The following is a 21,523-nucleotide window of genomic DNA, read 5'->3' as shown; positions in this document are numbered from 1 at the left end:
ACTGTTGATTTCTTTTAAACGTTGTGATGTTTACATATGGGTAATAAAACGGACACTCTTTGAAGTATTAGGCATTACATGTACTACTCGTTCGATTTTACATTGAACTCAACTTTATTGACAACCATAGAAGAAAACAAGGATTATAAACAAGTTGAGACTTTAAGACAGTGTTTCCTTAACTTTACTTCCGTATATGATTAACATGCTCAATTAAGCTTTTAATACAAAAAGGTTTGAATTTCAAGTGCATCAGGAACATCATCACATCATATAATCATATATGGTTGTAGTCAATTGTACTTGCAGATTTTTTCAAAGTTTCAATTGTTTATTTATTTACACTTGTTTAGATTAAAAACGATAATCACCATGTGCATTAGTAACATTCGTTGAGATTATATGATCTTAAAGGGTATCATGCTGTGTACTTCAACCAGTAATAGATAAATTGTTACATATACAATATGTAAGAAAACAGGTATGAAAATAGATAAATGGATTGGTTCCTGAATTGTAAAACACTTTCCTAATTAAGTATTTCGCTCCTCACAAGCCTCGAGTTTACACGAAATCCTAATTGGGATAAGACAAGAACGATTTTGTTTCCAGGCAAGAAGAAATCAAAATCACGTATTAGAGAATCTGTGTGTTTTCTGTATATGTTTTGAATGAATCCAGAGAGAAAGCATAAAACCGAAATATATTCGGTTTATTGAAGTTTTCATGAAGAGACACAAATCCTAATTGGGACCCCGCCATGGGCGCTGCCCCTTGGACCCCGCAAGGGGGCAGCCCCCTTGACCCCCCGCAAGGGGGCGCAGTCCCCTTGACCCCCGCAATTTATGCGACAGTTAGAAGCCAACTCTTACGTGCGTGTACTCCACACTCTCCAAACCCGTTGTTAAGTATAACTAGCTAACTCTTGCATTCAAGTAAATCCCAATTCACTAAAATGTATGTTGGATGACACTACAATCACCAACACAATACACCATAATTCAACCTAATATCAATCTTAGGTGATCACATTGAGCCATGTAAACATCATTCAACATTCCAATAAGTTGATCGACATGGAAGAAACAAACAGTTGACAAACTTAGGAAATTAATATATACAGTAACATATGCACATTGAAGATGACATGAATGTTTTAAAAGACGCGTAGTATTGATAAACAGCCTCAATAACAACCCAATATATAAACTCGAGTGAAAGAGAATGACAACTTACTCATTAAGTTCGTTTATTAAACCATTCTTCAATATAGCTTGAAAATGCTTTTTCCGGAACTGGTATCAACTTCACAAACATCCCCATAGGCCACGATAAGGACGCGAATCCAAAACATATTCCCCATTGTTTCCCATTTAATTTCTCTGCAACTGCAAAATTCTTGAGGAACTCCACCAACAAAACCTGAACAACGATAGTCACGCCAACAATTCCCATAAACAATCGGTTCTTGTCAAGACCTTCAAAAACATTACTCTTTTCCTGATTTCTTGAATTGAATACATTGAAAACTTGACAAAGAACAAAAGTGTTGAAGATCATGGTATTCTTAACTCTCTCATCTACACTAAACATTTGTTTACCTCCGAACAGGAAGGTGAGAAGAACGGTTATCTGATACAGAGATTGTGCCAATAGGTTCCTCCACATGATATTTGTTATGAGAGGTGCATCTCGGTTAATGGGCGGTTTATGCATGAGTTCCTTTGTGGGCTGCTCTGTAGCAAGTGCTAGAGCACCTAAAGTAGTCATAATGAGGTTGACCCACAATAGTTGAACAGCTGTTAGAGGAATTTCACCATCAAAAACTGCTGCAACAAAAATGATGACAAGAGCTGCAACAATTGCAGTAAGTTGAAACTGAACGAATGTTTGGATGTTGTTATACAGATACCGACCCCAACTTATCACAGGTACAACGGAAGCAAAATTGTCATCTAAGATGATGATATCTGAACTTACCTTAGCCACCTCACTGCCTTGAATCCCCATTGAAAGTCCAATATCGGCTTCTTTTAGAACCGGTGAAGCGTTTGTGCCACCACCTGTGACTGCAACCACATGGCCTTTCCTTTTCAAACATTGCACCATTAGAAGCTTATCTAAAGGTGATGATCTTGCCATTACTCGGATATTGTCAACTTTATCCATTTTCTCACCTTCCGTGTAATTATGAAACTCTTCACCTTCAACTACTTCTCCTTTGTTTTCTTGTTGACCAAGTTCAAGTATCCCTAGTTCCGTAGCTATGGCTTTTGCAGTGAAAACATTGTCTCCTGTTATCATCTTAATCGCCACCCCAGCAGACCTACAAGTATCAATTGCCTCTTTTACCCCTGGTCTACATGGGTCCTTAATCCCAACAATACCTAACAATGTTAACCCTTCTTTATTTAATGATTTATATGAAGTCCCAACTTCATAATGAGCAAAAGCCATACACCTGAGGCTATTCGCTGCCATCCCTTGGATTATATTCTCAAACCGTGTCCTCTCTTCCTGATTTATCGACTCAATAAGACCGTTCTTCTGATAGAAATTTGAACACATAGCTAGTACCATCGCAGCAGCCCCTTTCCAGTGGACATGAATGGTGTCATCTTCATAGGCTGGGTCACTAGTTAAGTTACCTCATGATAAAAGGGCATTGCAAAGCAAATGGGTATATAGAATCAAGAATGAGATGGATGGCAAGAAAAGGTACAAGGCTCGTTTGGTAGTCAAAGGCTTTCAACAAAAGGAAGGGGTTGACTACAAAGAGATATTTTCACCGGTAGTTAAAATGACTACTATCCGTTTGGTACTTTCTATGGTTGCATCCGAAGACTTACATCTTGAGCAACTAGATGTAAAAACTGCATTCTTACATGGTGATCTTGTTGAAGAGATCTACATGAGGCAACCCGAGGGCTTTGAGGTAAAGGGTAAAGAGAAGTGGGTTTGTAAGCTAAAGAAAAGTTTGTATGGGTTGAAGCAAGCACCTCGGCAATGGTACTTGAAGTTTGACGAGTTTATGAAGAAGATTGGTTTCTTAAGATGTGAAGCGGATCACTGTTGCTACTTGAAGAAATTCAAGTCTTCTTACATAATCTTATTGTTGTATGTTGATGACATGTTACTTGCAGGTTCAAACATGTCCGAAATTAACAAGTTGAAGGGATTACTTTCCAGAGAATTCGAGATGAAAGATCTTGGCGGTGCTAAGCAAATACTTGGCATGAGTATTGTGCGTGATCGTGTGAAGGGTACTCTATACTTGTCTCAATCCAAATATATTGAGAAAGTAATAGAGAGGTTCAACATGGAAGATTCAAAGGCTCGTTCTATGCCTTTGGGAAGCACCTTAAAGTTATCGAAAAGTCAATCACCAAAAACGGAAAGAGACAAGAAGGATATGGAAAAAGTTCCATATGCATCGGCCGTGGGTAGTATTATGTATGCCATGGTTTGTACAAGACCCGATATTGCTCAAGCAGTGGGAGTTGTAAGTCGTTATATGTCTAATCCGGGAAAAGAGCATTGGGAAGCGGTCAAATGGTTGCTTCGTTATTTGAAAGGTACTTCTAATATGGGATTGTGTTTCTCCAAAAACAATCTCATACTTAGAGGTTATGCGGATGCTAATTTGGGTGGATGTGATGATTCGGGGAAAAGCACTACGGGTTATGTTTTCACAATGAGGAAGACGGCGATTAGTTGGTTATCTCGATTGCAAAAGAGTGTTGCTTTGTCAACCACCGAAGCCGAATACATGGCTATTGCGGAAGCTTCTAAAGAGCTAGTGTGGTTGAAGAACTTCTTAGGCGAGTTGGGTAAAAGACAAGACTATTGCGTCTTGTATTGTGATAATCAAAGTGCGGTTCATCTTGGGAAGAATCCGGTGTTTCATAGTCGAACGAAACACATCAAGATAAGGTATCATTTTATTCGACAACATATAAATGATGGCACTTTATTCTTGGAGAAAATCCTTGGTACGAAGAATCCTGCCGATATGTTTACTAAGGTGGTTACAACGGAGAAATTGAGGTTTTGCATTACCTCAATTGGTCTTCTCATGAATTGATGAGAGAAGACCCCAACTAGAGATGTGAATGGTGTTACAAGTTTAACAAGTAGTATTGAAGACCTTTTATCGAAAGTCTACTCATCAGAAGTATGTGTTGAGCGTGCGTGTCCCAAATGGTATTTGGCGGTAATCGAAGGTGGTTTAATGTTCTTGGTTAATTCATTGATATGATTGGAGTTTTGTTCAAAGTCTCCAAGTGGGAGATTTGTTAGAGTATGGAGACATTTATACAAAACGAGAAAAAAAAAATGTTTCAACACTTGCACGGATTTTGCAGATTTCGGTAAGCGTGAAACAGAGAAAAACAGATCAAAAACAGAGCAAGTTGATTGTGCGCGGTGATGGTGCGCGGCGCGCTCCCTGCGCGCACTAGAGAAGTTTTGATCAGAAGGCTTGCTCGAAATTTGGGAGTGTGCACGGCGCGCACGTTTAAGTGTGCACGGCGCGCACGATGTCTGGCAGCAAGTGGGCAACTTGCACACATGGGATCCGATCTTGATTGATTCTCCTTTCACTTTAGGTGCTTAGTGGGTTGCTTTACACCACTAATTGTGGCTGTGATCATGTCATTAGTGGGTGTAAAGCATGGCTAGTTGGTTTATCTTTCATGATTACTAGCACACTTGAAGATCAAGTTGTAGTTTGGTTGGTTTCTTGTTTGCTCTATATATAGAGCTCATTCATAGTCATTGTAACACACCACTCTCAAGTATTCAGTAATATAACAATCTCTAGTTGGTCCGTGGACTAAAGCAATCACAACGATTGCATATAACCACGTTATATCTTGTGTCGTTCTTACATTTTCGCATTTATTATCTTTCGTTCATTAAGTGGGTTGAGTGATCTTGATAGTATCACTACTCGGCTAGTAATCTTGTAGAATTACTAGCGTTGTTTGGGTCCTAATATCCTAACACTTTCATTTTATTTAAGGTCAATGTCCCGGTTTTATGGGTGCATATAAGTGTTGCAGATCCCATAGCCTCACACGCAAACAACTTCCTAACCATGGCTTGATCAGCCATCATTCGCTTAATAGAATAAGCAAGGGTGAAAGGGACAGCTAGAGGTAGGCATATAGGGACTGCCACAAACAAAATTGCTAATGCCGTCGCAAAAAATCTTGTAACAGAACCGATTATCTCATATGCATTCGTGTGTTTTCCGTTGTATTCACGGTTCCCGTTCTCATCTTTCGTATGTCCTGTGAAATAACGGATTAGCATAACTGCCAGAACAAGAACAACAACTGCAAGACCAATTGTCCCAATTGAAGATGCGAGTTCATCGAGACGTGAATATAGTGGCGTTTGATCACTGTAATCATCTGTTGTTATCGAACTCATCATCTCTCCCCAATCAGTATTCATCCCAACTGATATAACAAGCATTTTACCATGCCCATCAACCACTTTTGAACCAGAAAACAAAAAGGGATTCGTAACCGCATCAATCTCCATGTAATCACATTCTCCCGTTACGCTTGACTCGTCCATTAGCAAAGAATGCCCATTTATGAATAAGCCGTCTGCAGGAACCTGATCGCCTATATTAAGAATTATAACATCGCCAACAACCACATCGGAAATAGATATCTTTGTCCTCCTGCCGTCTCTTATAGCTTCTATCTCTATATTGTTGCTTACTTTCGACAAACAACGTTCAAACTCTCTTGCTTGTCTGAAGTCGGTAACCGCAGATACTATGATGACCATAAAGACCGCTAAAAAGATACTAGCTCCCTCATACCAACCTTCTTTAGCTCCATTTACTTTCATACCGAAACATAAAGAAAGGGTTGCGCATGCTAACAGTATAAGCACGATGATGTCGCTAAATGACTCCACCACGAACTGAATGAACCCTTTCTGGGTTGGTTTTTTGTACCAGTTGGAGCAATATGAAGTTCTCTGGTTCTCAACATCATGGCTATTAATTCCATTTTCAAGACTTGTGTGAAGAGATTCAGCCAATCCCGTGACACCATTAAACGTTTGAAGCATCTTCACATCTCTGCTTTTGACCAAGTTGGTGAGGCTACCTTGGTCAACGCTTAAGACCTGGACTGTGCTATGGTGATTAGGAATAGGATTAGCTGCTGGAGATTTTGGGAAAAGGTCTGGAGTGTTATAGAGAAGGATAAATGTTTCGTATAGAGGATTGTATATCAATTGTGGGATTGAAACATTTGATATCATCATGTTCAGCCCAAATTTATTAAACGGATATGAAACCAAATCCCATACTGATTTCAGATAACTTTTTTCTTTTTCGGAAGCACCGGCTGTTGATTTCATAGTGCTGATGGAGTAAATTGATAAATAAGTGAGGCGCAATAATTATTTGGAATAAGTCATCGATGATGGTTTTAAATAGATGATTTTGAGAGTCGATGTTGGGAAACTACTAGAAATTGCAAGTAAGTTGCAAAGAACAACGTACAGTCCCTTTGAAATTGTAATTCATCTGTCTGTCTACGGAAACTAAATGGTTACATTTTTCTTTCGACTACATGGCATCCTATTATTGGTTTAGTACTAGAAAAAGTTTGGATCATTTAGATATACGTTGTTTGATACCTGTTTGTACTATCAGACGATATTTATGTACAAAATGTCTACGTATGTTTACTATTTATTAAATACGTAACACGATATTAAACATATATACGTCCACGCGTTCGGTGGAACATTTTAAAGTCTTTTATGAAACTAATGTTGAGCGAGAACTGAAAAAAAAAATTGCGAACAAAAAGGAAAAAAGAAAAGAAAAAGCGGTAGAATGTCAAGTCTTTTCCCTCGGAAACTTGTAAACGTACCACTTGCTTTACCTATTCAATTGATATATTCCATATATAAACTTCATCTAAAATGTTTCCCTTTAAAAATAAGCTGTATTTCCAATATAATTAGTTGCGTTTTGTTCGTACTTTAGATATAGCGTCATGACTTATTGAAAACTAGTGAATTTTCATACTAGGAGTTTTTCAAAACTACTTGACTTCAAATGGCTATCTAGAAGGTTAAATATTTATTTTAAGTTACTCGCTCATTTTATTCCGCACATAATACAAAAACACTATTATATGTAAATACAGGTGGTCCATGTCAGTTGGGCAAGCAAAGACCATTTTGATTATCTCAAATTTGTCTTGTTTTAGATAAAGAAAGAAAAAAAATGCAAGTTGACTATTTGAATTGTAATCAAGCTCTATACTTGTTGTCGACTCGCACAATAATTTACTCTTCTTCATCATTATCGAGTCCGGGTATGTATTCCAAACTGACGTCGAAAATGACAGGACTATTTGCAGCCACTCTAGGCCGTCCTGGCGCAGAAGTTAGACCCTTAGGAAAAGCCAACTACAAGAACACGAGTGTCACTATAAGAGTACATATCATTACTATACGCATACAATGATAAAAACATTACAAAACAGCTTATGATCAGGCAGTGGTGGATCGAAATATTTTTCGACGGGGCAAAAATTTGAAAAAAAAAATCTGAAATTATATAAAAAACTTGACTGCTGCAATTCTTTGTTGGACCAATCTTGACATAAAGTAATAGTTAGAGGTTTATTTTGTGAAATTATATCTCAAATGGATTTGAGGAGGTGGAACGTGTGAACGGATAACAAGTGGGCTAGCCGTCATAGTTTTCAATTTTGCTTCTTCCTTGATTATTCTAATAGATTTTAGACTTGACTATTCTAATTTATTCTAGACTTGGTTATCCTAGATTATTCTAGACTAGACTTGATTAACTTAATGGACAAAGTTAATCAACTATAAATAGGGATGTAATAATAAGGTTGTAATAAGAGTTTTTATATAATTGAAGAAGGATTTTCAATAAGTTCTTGTTCTTAAATTTTACTATTCTGTCTTATAATCTGGTACCAAATTTCTTCAATTGGTATCAGAGCTAAGTTACAAAAGGGATCGTGTTGTTGATCAAAAGGACTAGATCAATCACCAGATTCTAAGACAGAAAAATACGAGCGTCGATCGAAGACCAGATTCATGGGGGATATTATCAATACCTCGGATGCAATCAAGGATACCAGCCATCTTACGTTCCAGTGCCCTATCCTAACTGCGACCAATTATCCCATCTGGTCGCTTAGGATCAAAGCGATTTTTAAGGCACATGGAATCTGGGAATCAATTGAACCTGGAACTGATGTCGATCAGAAAAAGGATAATGCTGCAATCGCTTATCTGTATCAGTCTTTACCTGAAGACTTGATTCTTCAAGTTGCAGGTTGCACCCATGCAAAGGAAATCTGATGCAATCAAGACCCGTCACCTTGGAGTTGAACGAGTAATGGAGGCTAGGCTTCAAACTCTTAAAGCTGAATTTGAAGCAGCAAGGATGAAAGATAATGAAAAAATTGATGATTTTGCCGCAAAACTTTCTGGAATTGCCTCAAAATCAGCTGCACTTGGAACCGTCATTGAGGAAACCACGTTGGTGAGAAAAATATTAACTGCCATACCAGAAAAATTCTTAAATATGGCAGCCACTATCGAACAACTGGTTGATCTCAAAACGGTGAAATTTCAGGAAGTTGTGGGTAGGCTAAAAGCTTACGAAGAACGAACCAGTCTAAAGACAACAAATAACAGCCATGACCAAACTCTGTTGTCCTATGAAGGATGGGACTCAAGAAAGAAAAGGGAAAACAGCTTTGGTCGAGGTCGAGGGAATGGCCAAGACACCCGGGGTAGGGGCCGAGGTCGTGGACAGTTTGGTGGTCTAGGAAGGGGTTCATGCCGCGGACAAAACTTTTTTGCTGGTAGACAAACAACTGAAAACTTAACTAAAGGTCGATCCAAGCTGCAGTGTTTTCGATGTGATGCATTTGGACACTTCTCATCGGATTGTCCAACGCGAAAGAAAAGCGAACAAGTAAATTTAACTCAAGCTAGATCAACCGAACTACCAGTAGCTAATGATGACAGACCTGCCCTATTGATGTCCGCAGCCAATCAAAGAAGCGAGAAGGAAGTAAATCATCTAAGTGAAAAGAAGGTTTTTCCAGCAAAGTATGAGTCACATGATGGTGGAGAAAACATGTGGTACTTAGATACTGGAGCAACAAACCACATGGCAGGAAACAAAGGACTGTTTTCAAAACTTGATACGTATATTGGTGGTACAGCGAGATTTGGGGATAACTCGTGTGTAGATATAGAAGGAAGAGGATCTATTCTTTTAACATGTAAGAATGGTGAACAACGTTTGTTGACCGACATACTTTATATCCCATACTTAAAAGCTAACATATTTAGTCTTGGGCAAGCTGAAGAAGGAGGTTGTGTAATCTTGATCAAACATGGTTTCTTGTATATGTTTGAGGTAGACGGATCGCTGCTAATGAAGGTTCAAAGGTCTCCTAATCGGTTGTATAAAATTAATCTCGAGGTTGGGACACCAATCTGTTTACATGCCAAGATTGATGATCCAGCATGGTTGTGGCATGCCCGTCTCGGTCATGTGAACTTTGATACAATAAAGCAGCTAGGGACCAACAATCTAGTTGATGGAGTGTCGGTTATTGATCACCCTACACAGATGTGTGAAGCATGTTTAGCAGGAAAACATTCACGACAAAGTTTTCCTGTTCAGACAACTTTTAGAGCCCAAAATCCACTGGAGCAGGTTTATGCAGATCTGTGCGGACCCATATCCACTGCCAGCCAAGCTGGAAACAGGTACGTTCTGTTGATTGTTGATGATCACAGCAGGTTTATGTGGTCTTTCATGTTAAATACCAAAGGAGAGGCGTTTGAGCAATTCAAGAAATTCAAGGCGATTGCTGAAAATCAATATGGAAGGAAAATAAAGGTCCTTAGAACTGATCGGGGAGGAGAATTTACATCCAACGAGTTCAATCAGTACTGTGATTATGCTGGAATCACAAGACAGTGTACTGCACCTTACACGCCACAGCAGAATGGTATCGTTGAAAGGCGAAATCGAACAGTGATGAGCACAACAAGGAGTATTCTTAAAGCAATGGATATGCCACAAAGTTTTTGGGCTGAAGCAGTACGTCACTCGGTTTATGTTCTAAACAGGTTGCCCACAAAGATTCTGAAAAATCAAACACCATATGAGGCTTTAAAAGGAAGAAGACCAAATCTTGATCATTTACGTGGGTTTGGATGTGTTGGATATGTGAAACTACCTTCAGATCAAGTAAAAAAACTTGATGACATAAGTATTCCTATGGTTTATTTAGGAACTGAACCAGGAACTAAGGCACATCGTATGTATGATCCCGAGAAGATGAAAATAGTAATCAGTCGAGATGTGGAATTTGATAAAGCACGCAAATGGGATTAGCATTCCGGAGTAGAATACAATCAAGAACCTAATCACAAAGGAGAATTCGTGATACATATAAACCCCGATGAAGTTGTCTCGGCTGATCAAAATTCCGAAAATGGGCCTACTGAACCAGGCAGCCCAAGTAGCTCATATAGCCTACAAAGCAGCAACTCCTCAAGTCAAGGAAGATCGACCAATGAGGAAAGCATAACCCATTCTGATGTTAGCAGTCCTGAAACAACAGTAAAACAACGAGGACCTATACTGTCTCGTCTCCCGACAGATACAGTCAATGAGTCAGATCCATCTATGGCAGAAGAGGAGACATATGATGATACACCACCTCGAGGTTGGAAAAATAAAAGTGATATATATGATCTTCTTCTTACTGAAGGAGAACCAACAAATTTCAAGGAAGCTACAAGACATAAAGAATGGAAGCAAGCTATGGAAGGTGAAATAGCTTCCATTGAAAGGAATAATACTTGGGAGTTAATGGATCTACCTCAAGGACACCGACCTATTGGACTAAAATGGGTATACAAAATTAAAAGGGATGCAAAAGGAAATGTCACACGACATAAAGCACGGCTAGTTGCCAAAGGCTACATCCAGACACATGGTGTAGACTTTGACGAGGTATTCGCACCGGTAGCTAGACTTGAGACTGTTAGACTTATTCTAGCTTTGGCAGCCCAAAGAGGGTGTGATATTCATCACCTAGATGTTAAAACAGCATTTCTACACGGTGACCTCAAGGAAGAAGTCTTCATATCTCAACCAGAAGGTTTTGTGATAAAGGGGAAGGAACAAAAGGTGTACAGACTGTCAAAGGCTCTCTATGGCCTGAAGCAAGCCCAACGTGCTTGGAATACAAAATTAGATGGAGTTCTAAAGGAATATGGATTTCAAAGGTGTAAGCTTGAACAAGCTGTATACACAAAAAGAAGGCAAGAAGGATCACTTTTGGTAGGAATTTATGTTGATGATTTGATTGTAACAGGTAATAACCCGGAGAAAATTAAACAATTCAAAAGGCAAATGGAAGATAAATTTGAGATGAGTGATCTGGGCTTACTTTCTTATTATCTCGGACTCGAAGTAATACAAGGCATAGATGGAATAAAAATTCATCAATCTAGATATGCTAAAAGAATCTTGGAGGAAGCAGGAATGTGGGAGTGAAATTCCACCAAATATCCAATGGGACCAGGTCTGAAGTTGATGAAAGATGATGGCAGCAAATGTGTTGATGCTACTGAATACCGGAAAACAATTGGATGCCTTCGGTATTTAACTCATACACGGCCAGATCTTGCATACTCGGTGGGATATGCAAGTAGGTATATGCAAACTCCTAAAATTACTCATCTTCAAGCTGTTAAGCAAATTCTCAGGTACTTGAAAGGTACAGTAGACCTGGGTATTCACTATCGAAGGAATGGTAGCAATAACCTACTTGGATTTAGCGACAGCAGCTTCTCGGTGGACCCAGATGATGGAAAGAGTACTACTGGATTAGTGTTCTACTTTGATGATGGACCTATTGCTTGGAATTCACAAAAACAACAAACAGTGGCCTTATCATCTTACGAAGCAGAATTTATGGCTGCTACAGCAGCAGCTTGTCAAGCAATATGGTTAAGGGGACTCTTAGCTGAAATAACTGGAAGAAAAGAAGAACAAGTTGTGATCAAAGTTGATAATAAGTCAGCAATATCATTGAGGAAAAATCCAGTATTTCATGGAAGAAGTAAGCATATCGACACACGGTATCATTTCATACGAGAGTGTGTTGAAAAGGAGAAGATTAAAGTTGAACACATCAATGGGGATCAACAACGGGCTGATATTCTTACAAAAGCATTGCCGAAGTTAAAGTTTGCTGAAATGAGAGAGATTCTTGGGGTTCAAAGGATTGAAGACTCAAAGAAATAAATGATGACTCAAGGTCAAGATTGGGGGGTGATTGTTGGACCAATCTTGACATAAAGTAATAGTTAGAGGTTTATTTTGTGAAATTATATCTCAAATGGATTTGAGGAGGTGGAACGTGTGAACGGATAACAAGTGGGCTAGCCGTCATAGTTTTCAATTTTGCTTCTTCCTTGATTATTCTAATAGATTCTAGACTTGACTATTCTAATTTATTCTAGACTTGGTTATCCTAGATTATTCTAGACTAGTCTTGATTAACTTACTATAAATAGGGATGTAATAATAAGATTGTAATAAGAGTTTTTCTATAATTGGAGAAGGATTTCCAATAAGTTCTTGTTCTTAAATTTTCCTATTCTGTCTTATAATCTGGTACCAAATTTCTTCATTCTCGAACGTGCACCTTTTTGCTTTATTAACAAGAAGTGCTAACCAACTGGGATAATAACAACCATATTTTATGTTCCTTATATATAGACGATATTTAAAAAAATTAACTGTGTCGGATGCAAGAATCGAACTTGCGACCTTCAGATTACTAGAGTGCTCGATCCAACTAAGCTAGTACGAATCATATTGTATATTTCTTACACTTATTATATAACTACATAGTCCAGTATCATTTTAAAAGAATTACCAAAATATTTCACGAATAATTTTTTATCATCGGGGGCGGATGACCCCGGTTGCCCCAAGGTGGATCCGCCCCTGTGATCAGGACCCTAAGATCCTTGCAAAAAGGTCTCAAGTTTAAATCTTGTGGTTGTGGTGACCAGAGAAGGTTTTTGAAACGGTGAGGTAATAATCCGGTTAGGTCACGTAGATCAGAGTAAACAATACTCGCCTTGCTGGGTAACCCGAACATGTAAAACTTTATAAAATTAACACATACAATGATAAAATGGTTACTGTATCAAGGAAAATATTATTGATGCTAATGAACTTACAGATCCTGGAACGTATAGTCGACGTTTTCCTCCGACTTTCATGCTCAGAATTCCTTCATCGAGTCCTTTTACAACCTACATTCATTAACTTCAGTTAGCTTCATGATGACGACACAATACGAAAAGTTAAATCAGGGAATCTATAATGATGTTAAAGAGAATGTTGTCAGTTCAGCAATAGAAACAGTTAAGGAAACTACTTTTATTTAACATTTGAATACATGATTTTAGAAGGTTGAATGCACTATAACTACAATTTGGACAAGTTTCAACCAGTTTTCGTATTCAGTTAAATATGCTATTCTTAATTTTATTTTACCCATTTCACCCCTTACAAAAAAAAAAAAAACATAACCCAATTGACACATTCAGATGCCAATGTACTCCGTATCTGAATTGCCACCTCTGCATACACATTATGTCAGCTTGTATCAAAATGGCTTACCTGACCCGATCCAACACGGAATATGTAAACTTGACGCTTTTCCAGTGAACTGAAATTTACGAAAAAGATATGTTACGTGGTGTTATAACGGCGTTGAAAAGTTACAAATTTAATGATGTAAATAGTAATCACACGGATAACTTATAAGCAAAGACAACATAAGTTAGCATATAACCTGTCAAATACTTGTCCAGAGGGAACCATTGCTACATAATTTGCCGCTACCTGTGTAATAACGAAGCATGAACAGACATCTTCTGAGATGATAAATTTTTGATATTAAGGTAAAAAAAAAAAAAAAATTAGCTATTGGGTCAAACTAAATCCTACAATCTTCAAACATCCAATTCTAACCACACACACAAAAAAAGAAGCAAATATTCATTGGACTACTGGAAAACAGACTCAACCACTATGCTTATAAATATAAAGATATAAATAAAGAATAAAAAGGCGCAAAATAATATACGTGTACCTGATAACCGACAGGGGGAGAAGGGCCAGAGCCAACTCTTATATCCTTGTATTGCAAACCAGATTCTGTAGTTACCATAGGAAGCTTCATAAGTTGGAAAAAATATATAAATCAGTACACTTTATCAAACATATGGTAGTAACATAATAGGTGGACTACATTACATATAATGTTATAAAGTTATGAGGTTTTCCCTGTTCGGGTTACGGAACCGGATTATTCCGTGACCGTTTTCAAACCGTTCCATGGCCACCCCAGGATTTGAACATGATACCTCAACCACTAGACTACAAATGTAAAACTCAAACTATTCACTTTATGCAGTTAAAAATTATAGACACCATGCTAGTTTAATATTTCAAAAACCAAGTCTAGGCTTAAAACGCAAGAACGACAAGACTTAATATGAAATGCTCGATAATAATTTCATAATATCATAACTATAATTAGTTTATTGTTTATAATGTGATGAAGGTGAGGGATATATGCAATCTCACCATACATTTTCAAGCTCTTTCTCGCATGAAGAATCACATAATCTTGGTACTTCCTCAGGTGGCAAGCCAGCTGACTCAGCATTCAAAGGATGAATTAGAAGGCTTGAAGCAGTTAATGCTAATCCAATCAAATCTCTTCTCTTAATTAATGAAACTTCACCCTCGTATTCAACAACTTGTGAAGCTTTCATTCTAATTCCAAAACACAAATGTTTGTTTGTCCTTCTTCTAGTTTTCCCTCTAGTAATAATTCGATTATTGTTGGACGCATTCCCAGCAAAAGAAGAACCTGTTAGGTAAGCATTTATCAAATGACTGTTTAAAACTTTTCAATTTTCAAAATCTCAGCAAAAGATGAGCACTCCAATAAAATAAAAGTTTAATATTTTCAAATTATTGCTACTATTGTATTAATTTGAAACTCATAACCCTTTATTTTATACTCAGTATAAGTTGCCTGCACCAAAATATAACCCCCTTTCTAATTTTCCCCATTGTATAAAACTTGCTTAATTTTGTACTGTTGTAACATATGTACATTACTATTTTCAATTGTGTATATTCAGAATATTCATTAGGTTAGAAGGTTTAAAAGTACAAAAGAAGAAGACGTGAAAATATGTTACAAAGTGGATAACAGCAAAAATTAAAGCATCGCATGATAATTGAAATTATTATAAAATAAAAAAGCAGTTAAGTGATTACCGAGTGGAAGTAGGAGAGAAATTGATGCCATTATAATTTGATTCTTGAAACCCAGAAAATGAAAAGAGATTAATACTGTAATATTTTTGGGATAGAATAAAAGAAAGTGGATAATGCAGAAAATCAGAGGGACGGCTACGAGGGATACCGATTGAGCGTTGACAATTTGACTTAGTTCCAAATTAATTTAAACGAAGTCTAGGCCCAAGCAACCAATTTAGCCCAACTACTTGGTTAGCCCAATTGATCCGTTACGATTTAAGAAGCTTAACACAAATTCGTAAGGATGCTAATTGTTGTTGTTTTGTTGGATAGTATTATCGACTGTCAGTAAAGAATAATAAATAAACGTAATAGACAATAAAGAGAGCAAGGAGAACAAGTAATTTGGGGCTAAATATTTCTTTGTTTTATTTCTCTCTGTGTTACACATACATAATTGGTAACAAAGAGGCTTCCCCCTTTTCTCTCAAATACATGTATTTATATACTAACAAATAAATGAGGCTAAATCTCCACAACCCATACGTGTAGCAACTGGTGGCTTAATTGTAGGATCATGGGCATGTATGGTCCCACGTAAATTAATTGAGAAAATACATGGGATCCAACTTTGACTTCTCCTAGTTCCCTTAATTCTCGGACAAGAATGTAACGGATCACCAATAGCCGATTACAAAATGTTACAGTTCAACGACAATCTTACGCTATCATCTTCGACCCTATTTCATTTCGTTCAATACGGAATCTAGTTGCAGGTACGTTCCTTCACAGAAGCCAACCGATAACAAAATCCCTAGAAAAGGTGCATTATTGTTATTTTTCTCTCTTCTTGTTCTTCTTCAATTATTTAATTATTTTATCCCAATTGATTTAATTTAAGGAGGTTTAAGAATATATTTATTTCCTATTATTAACAACCTGATGATTGATTTACTGTTGCAGAAAAATGCAGGATAAACAAATAGCAGCAGCTACTGATGCTGATTCATATAATCCAGAAAGAGGTACGCTTGTATACTTATTTTTCTCTCATCTTCTTCAATTAATAAATTAATCTCAATTTTTAATTATTTTCCTATTAATAATAACTTGACTTGATTGATTGTAGCCAAACAAAGCAATAATTGGGATCCTGAGTTATTAAAAGTGCAATTTGATCAGGTTAAAACCCTTCCTTATGAACAATATTGAGTTTACTATACTACTACTGTACTCTTTTGGTACTTTTTGTATCGTTACAATTTTAATTATTATTATTGTACTCTTTTGATAAAGAAACCGGTTGTTGCGCCTTGGGGTGTGGACTGGGATCCTCTGAAAGAAGAACGTATAGACAGGAAGTTATCGGGCATTTTAACACAACACTACAAACCATATGATGGAGGAAGAACTTATTTTTATGAGGACTTGAAAGAGTTGGTTGATAAGCATGCGCATCTGCCTATTTATAAGGAACTTTGCTGCGAGTTTCATTCCACCTACTTTTTAAAAGAACAGCCGAAAAGCTTGGATGATAAGGATTTCATGAGGTTTAAATTGGGCGGTGTGGACCGACAGATGTCTTTGATGGATTTTACAAGGTGCTTACAAATTTACTCAGATGAACAGATGGGTGGGCAACACTTTTGGGGTTACATCTGGTCGGGTAGTCGGGTTTCTGCTATTTCAAAATGGGAGGAGGATTTTTCTAACACAGATAAAGTTTGGAAAGAGTTTAGCAGGTCCGGGTCCACTTGGTCCCCCGGTCAAGTCTCGTGTTCAGATGTTGATATGGTCTCTATTCGTCTATTCCACCTGGTTTTGACCCGTAATATTACTCATCGGACGGTGGACACCAACATGGTCTCATTGTCTGACCTTTGGTTCCTGGAAAACATTAGGACCTTAACTCATGTCAACATTCCTTATTGTGTGGCCTACTATCTGAAACATTGGGCCACCGGTGTCCATCCCAACAGCCCAATTTGTGGGGGTCATTACGTCACCTTAATAGCCCGTCACTTGTGGGTCAAATGTGATGCATTTCATGAGGAACTCTTGGACAGGAGTTCCATTGGTTTTAGTGAGTATTCCGAAGCAAGTGTTTTTTCTCAGCCAGATCAAGAAGAACCCGAAACAGATTCAGATCAAGAAGAACCCGAAACAGATTCAGATCAAGAAGAACCTGAAACAGATTTAGATCAAGAAGAACCTGAAACAGAGCCACCGTCCATACCCTATACCACGGCCTATACCACACTTGAAATTGTGAAGTGGTTGAAAAATTTCAAATTGATGTATGAAGAGATTCTAAGTGATAAGAATAAGTTGGAAAAATTGCACCAGGAAGGAAATCTAAGTGAAAATATACGGCTGGAACTTGAGCAAGTAGATGAAATTGAGAAAGTCAAAGAAAAATATATTGCTGAAATGGAGTTGCAACTGCCTTAGTTTCCCCGTTGATGGATTGGGGAGATATCGAGAATGTGTCCAAAACTAATAGTCACGTGTCTATGGTGTGGTCCTGGTTTAGATTTTCATTGCTTATTAAGACTCACATCAATTGGCTATGTCTAGATATTTATTTGTGTTTTATGTGTCTACTTGACATTTGCCTGCTGTGTGGCGCTGTTTTCATTGGTTTTATGTTTTGTTGTATTGTCATCTTTTTTCTGTTTTACATCTATAATCAGGTTTCTTAAATTTAATAAATTGGTCTAAAACCTGTTTTAGGACTTGCGATAAACCACATGTTTGTTATCTATACATATTGTTCAACTTATCTCTTAATCACGTAATTTTCAACTATTTTTATTTGCCCTCATGGGCGGTTATGTACAAACAGAACTGAATGGCATCTGGACCCGACCCATAACCTTTGCGTTTTTTTTAGTTGGTCCACATGGTTTTTTTTAATAGGTTGATTACTTTAATTATTTTATGATGAGCGGTTGCGCTTTTTGTGACTATATATATGGTATTCATTGTAGTTAGGATAAATGTATGATGTTATGTTAACTTGTTACATACATGATCTACTTATTTGGTTTAATTAATTGGTTGTTTGCAGAGATCCAAGAAGCAACAAACCTCCACATCAACAAAAGCAAGCATCGAAGTCATCCTCTCCGAGTTTCAGATTGACTCACCGAGTTTAACTCCTCATTATAAAGAATATCGTTGGAGGTTAACTCGGCTGATGAAGAAACAGTTTGAAGCTACCTGGGTTGTGAACTGGGATCCTTTGATACGAAATTACCTATACATACGTTGTCGGGGCATGTTGAGACAACTGTACTTGTCACAGAATGGAAACAGTATACGCAGCTCGTATCAGGACTGGGATAATTTGCTTGATGAGGATCATAATCCTATTTATCAAAAACTTTGCTGGGAGTTTCATTCGACTTACTTTTTAAAAGAAAATCCAGAATCCATGGATGATAAGGATTTCATGAGATTTAGATTGGGTTGCGTGGACCGACGCATGTCTTTATTGGATTTCACCAAGTGCTTAAAAATCTACTCACCCGAAGAGATGGGTGAAAAATACTTTAGCGATTACATCTGGTCGGGTGCTCGGGTTTCTTCTGCTATTACACCGAACGGGGAGGATGATTTTTTTGACGCAAGTAAAGTTTGGGAAGAGTTTAGAAAAAGAAGCTCATCTGTGTCGTCCCGTTGGTCGAATCCCGAAGGTATGTCGGTGTTAGATGTAGATGATGTTGGTTTGCGTTTTTTACACCTGGTTTTGACCCATAGTTTTACTCATCGGACAGAGGACACGAACAAGGTGACCTTGTCTGACCTTTGGTTCATGAAAAAAATAGGTTCCAAACATACTCGTGTGTGCATTCCTTACTGTGTGGCCTACTATCTGAAAAATTGGGCCACTGGTGTGGTAGTGGATCCCAACAGCCCAATTTGTGGGGGACATTTCGTCACCTTAATAGCCCATCACTTGGGGGTGAAATGTGACCCCGCAAGTGAGTTAACCTTGGAGAGGCGTACCATTAGTTGTCGTAAGTATCTCGAAGCAAATGTTATTCATTACCTATATCCAGAAGATGAAGAAGAACTCAAAAAAGAAGAGGAAGGACTCAAAAAAGAAGAAGAAGAAGAAGAAGAAGAATTTAAAAAAGAAGAAGAACCCAAAGAAGAAGAAGAAGTAGTTGTAGACTCTGAAGAGCAACGTGGGGCCCAACCTGAAATGATTAGTTGGAGGGAGGAGATATTCGTGCAGCCGGAAGGGAGTCCTTTAAGGAAAAGGATTGAGATACTTCGACGCCAATTGGATAAGATTGTGAAGCGCCACTTGAAGCAGGTAGATACTCTAACAGAAATGATTCAGGACCTCAAATTGAAGCACCCAGATGAAGAAGAGACACATCACCACAACATATCTTTGCGACTAGCTGATATTGTCTTGCAACTGAAGCGCTTGAGTTGAAAAGAAAATACTATTCATCCTAGTAATTGTTTGTTTAAAACGCTTTATATTGCTAATATAGCTTGTTTAATAGTAATTACCATTCATGATCCACAAAAAATCATTGTGTTTTATGTGTCGTACTTTGACATTTGCGTGCTGTGTCGCTTTCTTCATTGGTTTTTTGTTTTGTTGTTTTGTCATCTCTTTTTTATTTATTTTTTTTTTTTTTTCTTTTTTCAATTTGAGTAGGGTATGTGATTAGGGTTCATGTAAATTGGGTTATTACTAACTTGTGTCATGAGGTGCTTTGTGTCTATGTTGGTGATTAGCAACCTACATTTTAAAAGAAAAGCCGGACACCATGGATGATAAGGATTTCATGAGATTTAAATTGGATGGCATGGACCGACAGATGTCTTTGATGGATTTTACGAGGTTCTTACAAATGTACTCACCCGAACAGATGGGTGAAAAACACTTTAGCGATTACATTTGGTTCGGTGCTCGGGTTTCTGCTATGAGTGAAGAGGATTTTAATGCAGATAAAATTTGGGAAGAGATTAGCAAATCCGGGTCCACTTGGTCCCCGGGTCATGTCTCGTGTTCAGATATTGATATTGTTTCTTTCCGTCTATTCCACTTAGTTTTGACCCGTAATATTACTCATCGGTTTGAGGACACGGACAAGGTCTCCCTATATGACCTTTGGTTACTGCAAGAAAAAAAGTCTATGACTCATGTCAACATTACTTATTGTGTGGCCTACTATCTAAAACATCTATGGTTTAAATTTTCATTGCTAATTTAGTTAAGACTTGCTTGAATTGGCTATGTCTCAATATTTAGTTAAGACGCATTCCCAGCAAAAGAAGAACCTGTTAGGTAAGTAGTTATCAATTGACTGTACAAAACTCTTCAATTTTGAAATTCTCAGCAAAAGACGAATACTCTAATAATAGAATAAAAATTTAATATTTTCAAATTATTGCTACTTCACGTTAGCAGACACAAGATCAGGTAGTCGGCCACTACTGTAGAGATTCGTCGGTGACAAGTTTTTTGGAGTAAAATTAGGTGTCTAATCACCCTAATGTATTGTAACCCAAGCATGAAAAAAAAGTTAAGGTTTGTCATGTTCGGGTCTCGAGATTGCGAGTATTCCAATCCCATACTTCAATATATGCAACTAGCATGATTACTCTCAGTTTTATTCAATCTGTGTATATAATATTTATTTCTACTTTTCAACTTAAAGGAGTAATACGTTTTACACATTACATAAATTTGCCCCCTCGAAAAATTCATCTAAGTTCCGCCATTGATTACTACTCCATGCTGTTTCCAACTCTTCCGTTGCACCACGAACCCATATTAATTATAATTATAAATATTAACTAACAGACAAAAGTTATGAATAGTATCAGAGTCATTTTTGACGTTTCATATTTTTTTTTTTTAATTCTAACTAAATTTCATTTTACCAACAAAGGCCCCCACACTTTTTTGAAAAATTCAAATCGACCCCACAAAAAAAGGGGGTAAAGTGTCAAATAACCATTTTCATAAAAAATCTTAAATAAACTCCACCCAAATATTCAGCGGGTCATATATTCTCGCTCGCAACGAGTTAAATTTTTCCGACACCATCGTTAAACTCGAAATAATTTTAGGAA

General features: G+C 37.5%; 3 protein-coding genes across 3 annotated transcripts; 1 reads left to right on the top strand and 2 right to left on the bottom strand.

Moving 5' to 3' along the window:
* Nucleotides 1-1,143: 1,143 nt before the first annotated feature.
* On the bottom strand, nucleotides 1,144-6,412 carry LOC139864587 (putative calcium-transporting ATPase 13, plasma membrane-type). Its single transcript, XM_071853168.1, has 2 exons — nucleotides 5,006-6,412; nucleotides 1,144-2,635 (listed from the first exon to the last, which is right to left on the bottom strand). The coding sequence occupies exons 1-2, from the start codon at nucleotides 6,385-6,387 to the stop codon at nucleotides 1,240-1,242; spliced, it is 2,778 nt and encodes a 925-aa protein (XP_071709269.1). The 5' UTR covers nucleotides 6,388-6,412; the 3' UTR covers nucleotides 1,144-1,239.
* Nucleotides 6,413-7,118: 706 nt separating this feature from the next.
* On the bottom strand, nucleotides 7,119-15,523 carry LOC139862235 (peptidyl-prolyl cis-trans isomerase FKBP16-3, chloroplastic-like). Its single transcript, XM_071850803.1, has 7 exons — nucleotides 15,437-15,523; nucleotides 14,737-15,020; nucleotides 14,235-14,318; nucleotides 13,935-13,984; nucleotides 13,760-13,808; nucleotides 13,315-13,389; nucleotides 7,119-7,452 (listed from the first exon to the last, which is right to left on the bottom strand). Exons 1-7 carry the CDS (start codon nucleotides 15,465-15,467, stop codon nucleotides 7,330-7,332), a joined length of 696 nt encoding a protein of 231 aa, XP_071706904.1. The 5' UTR covers nucleotides 15,468-15,523; the 3' UTR covers nucleotides 7,119-7,329.
* An 808-nt stretch (nucleotides 15,524-16,331) lies between these two features.
* On the top strand, nucleotides 16,332-19,956 carry LOC139861425 (uncharacterized). Its single transcript, XM_071849815.1, has 3 exons — nucleotides 16,332-16,443; nucleotides 16,548-16,600; nucleotides 18,489-19,956. The coding sequence occupies exons 1-3, from the start codon at nucleotides 16,386-16,388 to the stop codon at nucleotides 19,866-19,868; spliced, it is 1,491 nt and encodes a 496-aa protein (XP_071705916.1). The 5' UTR covers nucleotides 16,332-16,385; the 3' UTR covers nucleotides 19,869-19,956.
* The last annotated feature ends 1,567 nt before the right edge of the window (nucleotides 19,957-21,523 follow it).

The sequence above is a fragment of the Rutidosis leptorrhynchoides genome, chromosome 8 (genome assembly GCF_046630445.1).
Source record: "Rutidosis leptorrhynchoides isolate AG116_Rl617_1_P2 chromosome 8, CSIRO_AGI_Rlap_v1, whole genome shotgun sequence".
NCBI lineage: Eukaryota > Viridiplantae > Streptophyta > Magnoliopsida > Asterales > Asteraceae > Rutidosis > Rutidosis leptorrhynchoides.
Note: the sequence above shows the minus strand (reverse complement) of the source record. Positions and strands in the feature narration are given on the sequence as shown.

What these genes read in the sequence shown, in the direction of transcription:
- LOC139864587 (XM_071853168.1), bottom strand. Translation starts at nt 6,387, where the DNA reads ATGAAATCAACAGCCGGTGCTTCCGAAAAAGAAAAAAGTTATCTGAAA. An exon ending in ACCTTAAATAAAATGAAAGT is followed by an intron (nt 2,636 to 5,005) that starts GTTAGGATATTA and finishes TAACTTAACTAG; the next exon opens with TGACCCAGCCTATGAAGATG.
- LOC139862235 (XM_071850803.1), bottom strand. Translation starts at nt 15,467, where the DNA reads ATGGCATCAATTTCTCTCCTACTTCCACTCG. An exon ending in CTCCCCCTGTCGGTTATCAG is followed by an intron (nt 13,985 to 14,234) that starts GTACACGTATAT and finishes GTTATTACACAG; the next exon opens with GTAGCGGCAAATTATGTAGC. An exon ending in TCCGTGTTGGATCGGGTCAG is followed by an intron (nt 13,390 to 13,759) that starts GTAAGCCATTTT and finishes TAATGAATGTAG; the next exon opens with GTTGTAAAAGGACTCGATGA.
- LOC139861425 (XM_071849815.1), top strand. Translation starts at nt 16,386, where the DNA reads ATGCAGGATAAACAAATAGCAGCAGCTACTGATGCTGATTCATATAAT. An exon ending in TTCATATAATCCAGAAAGAG is followed by an intron (nt 16,444 to 16,547) that starts GTACGCTTGTAT and finishes GATTGATTGTAG; the next exon opens with CCAAACAAAGCAATAATTGG. An exon ending in TAAAAGTGCAATTTGATCAG is followed by an intron (nt 16,601 to 18,488) that starts GTTAAAACCCTT and finishes GGTTGTTTGCAG; the next exon opens with AGATCCAAGAAGCAACAAAC.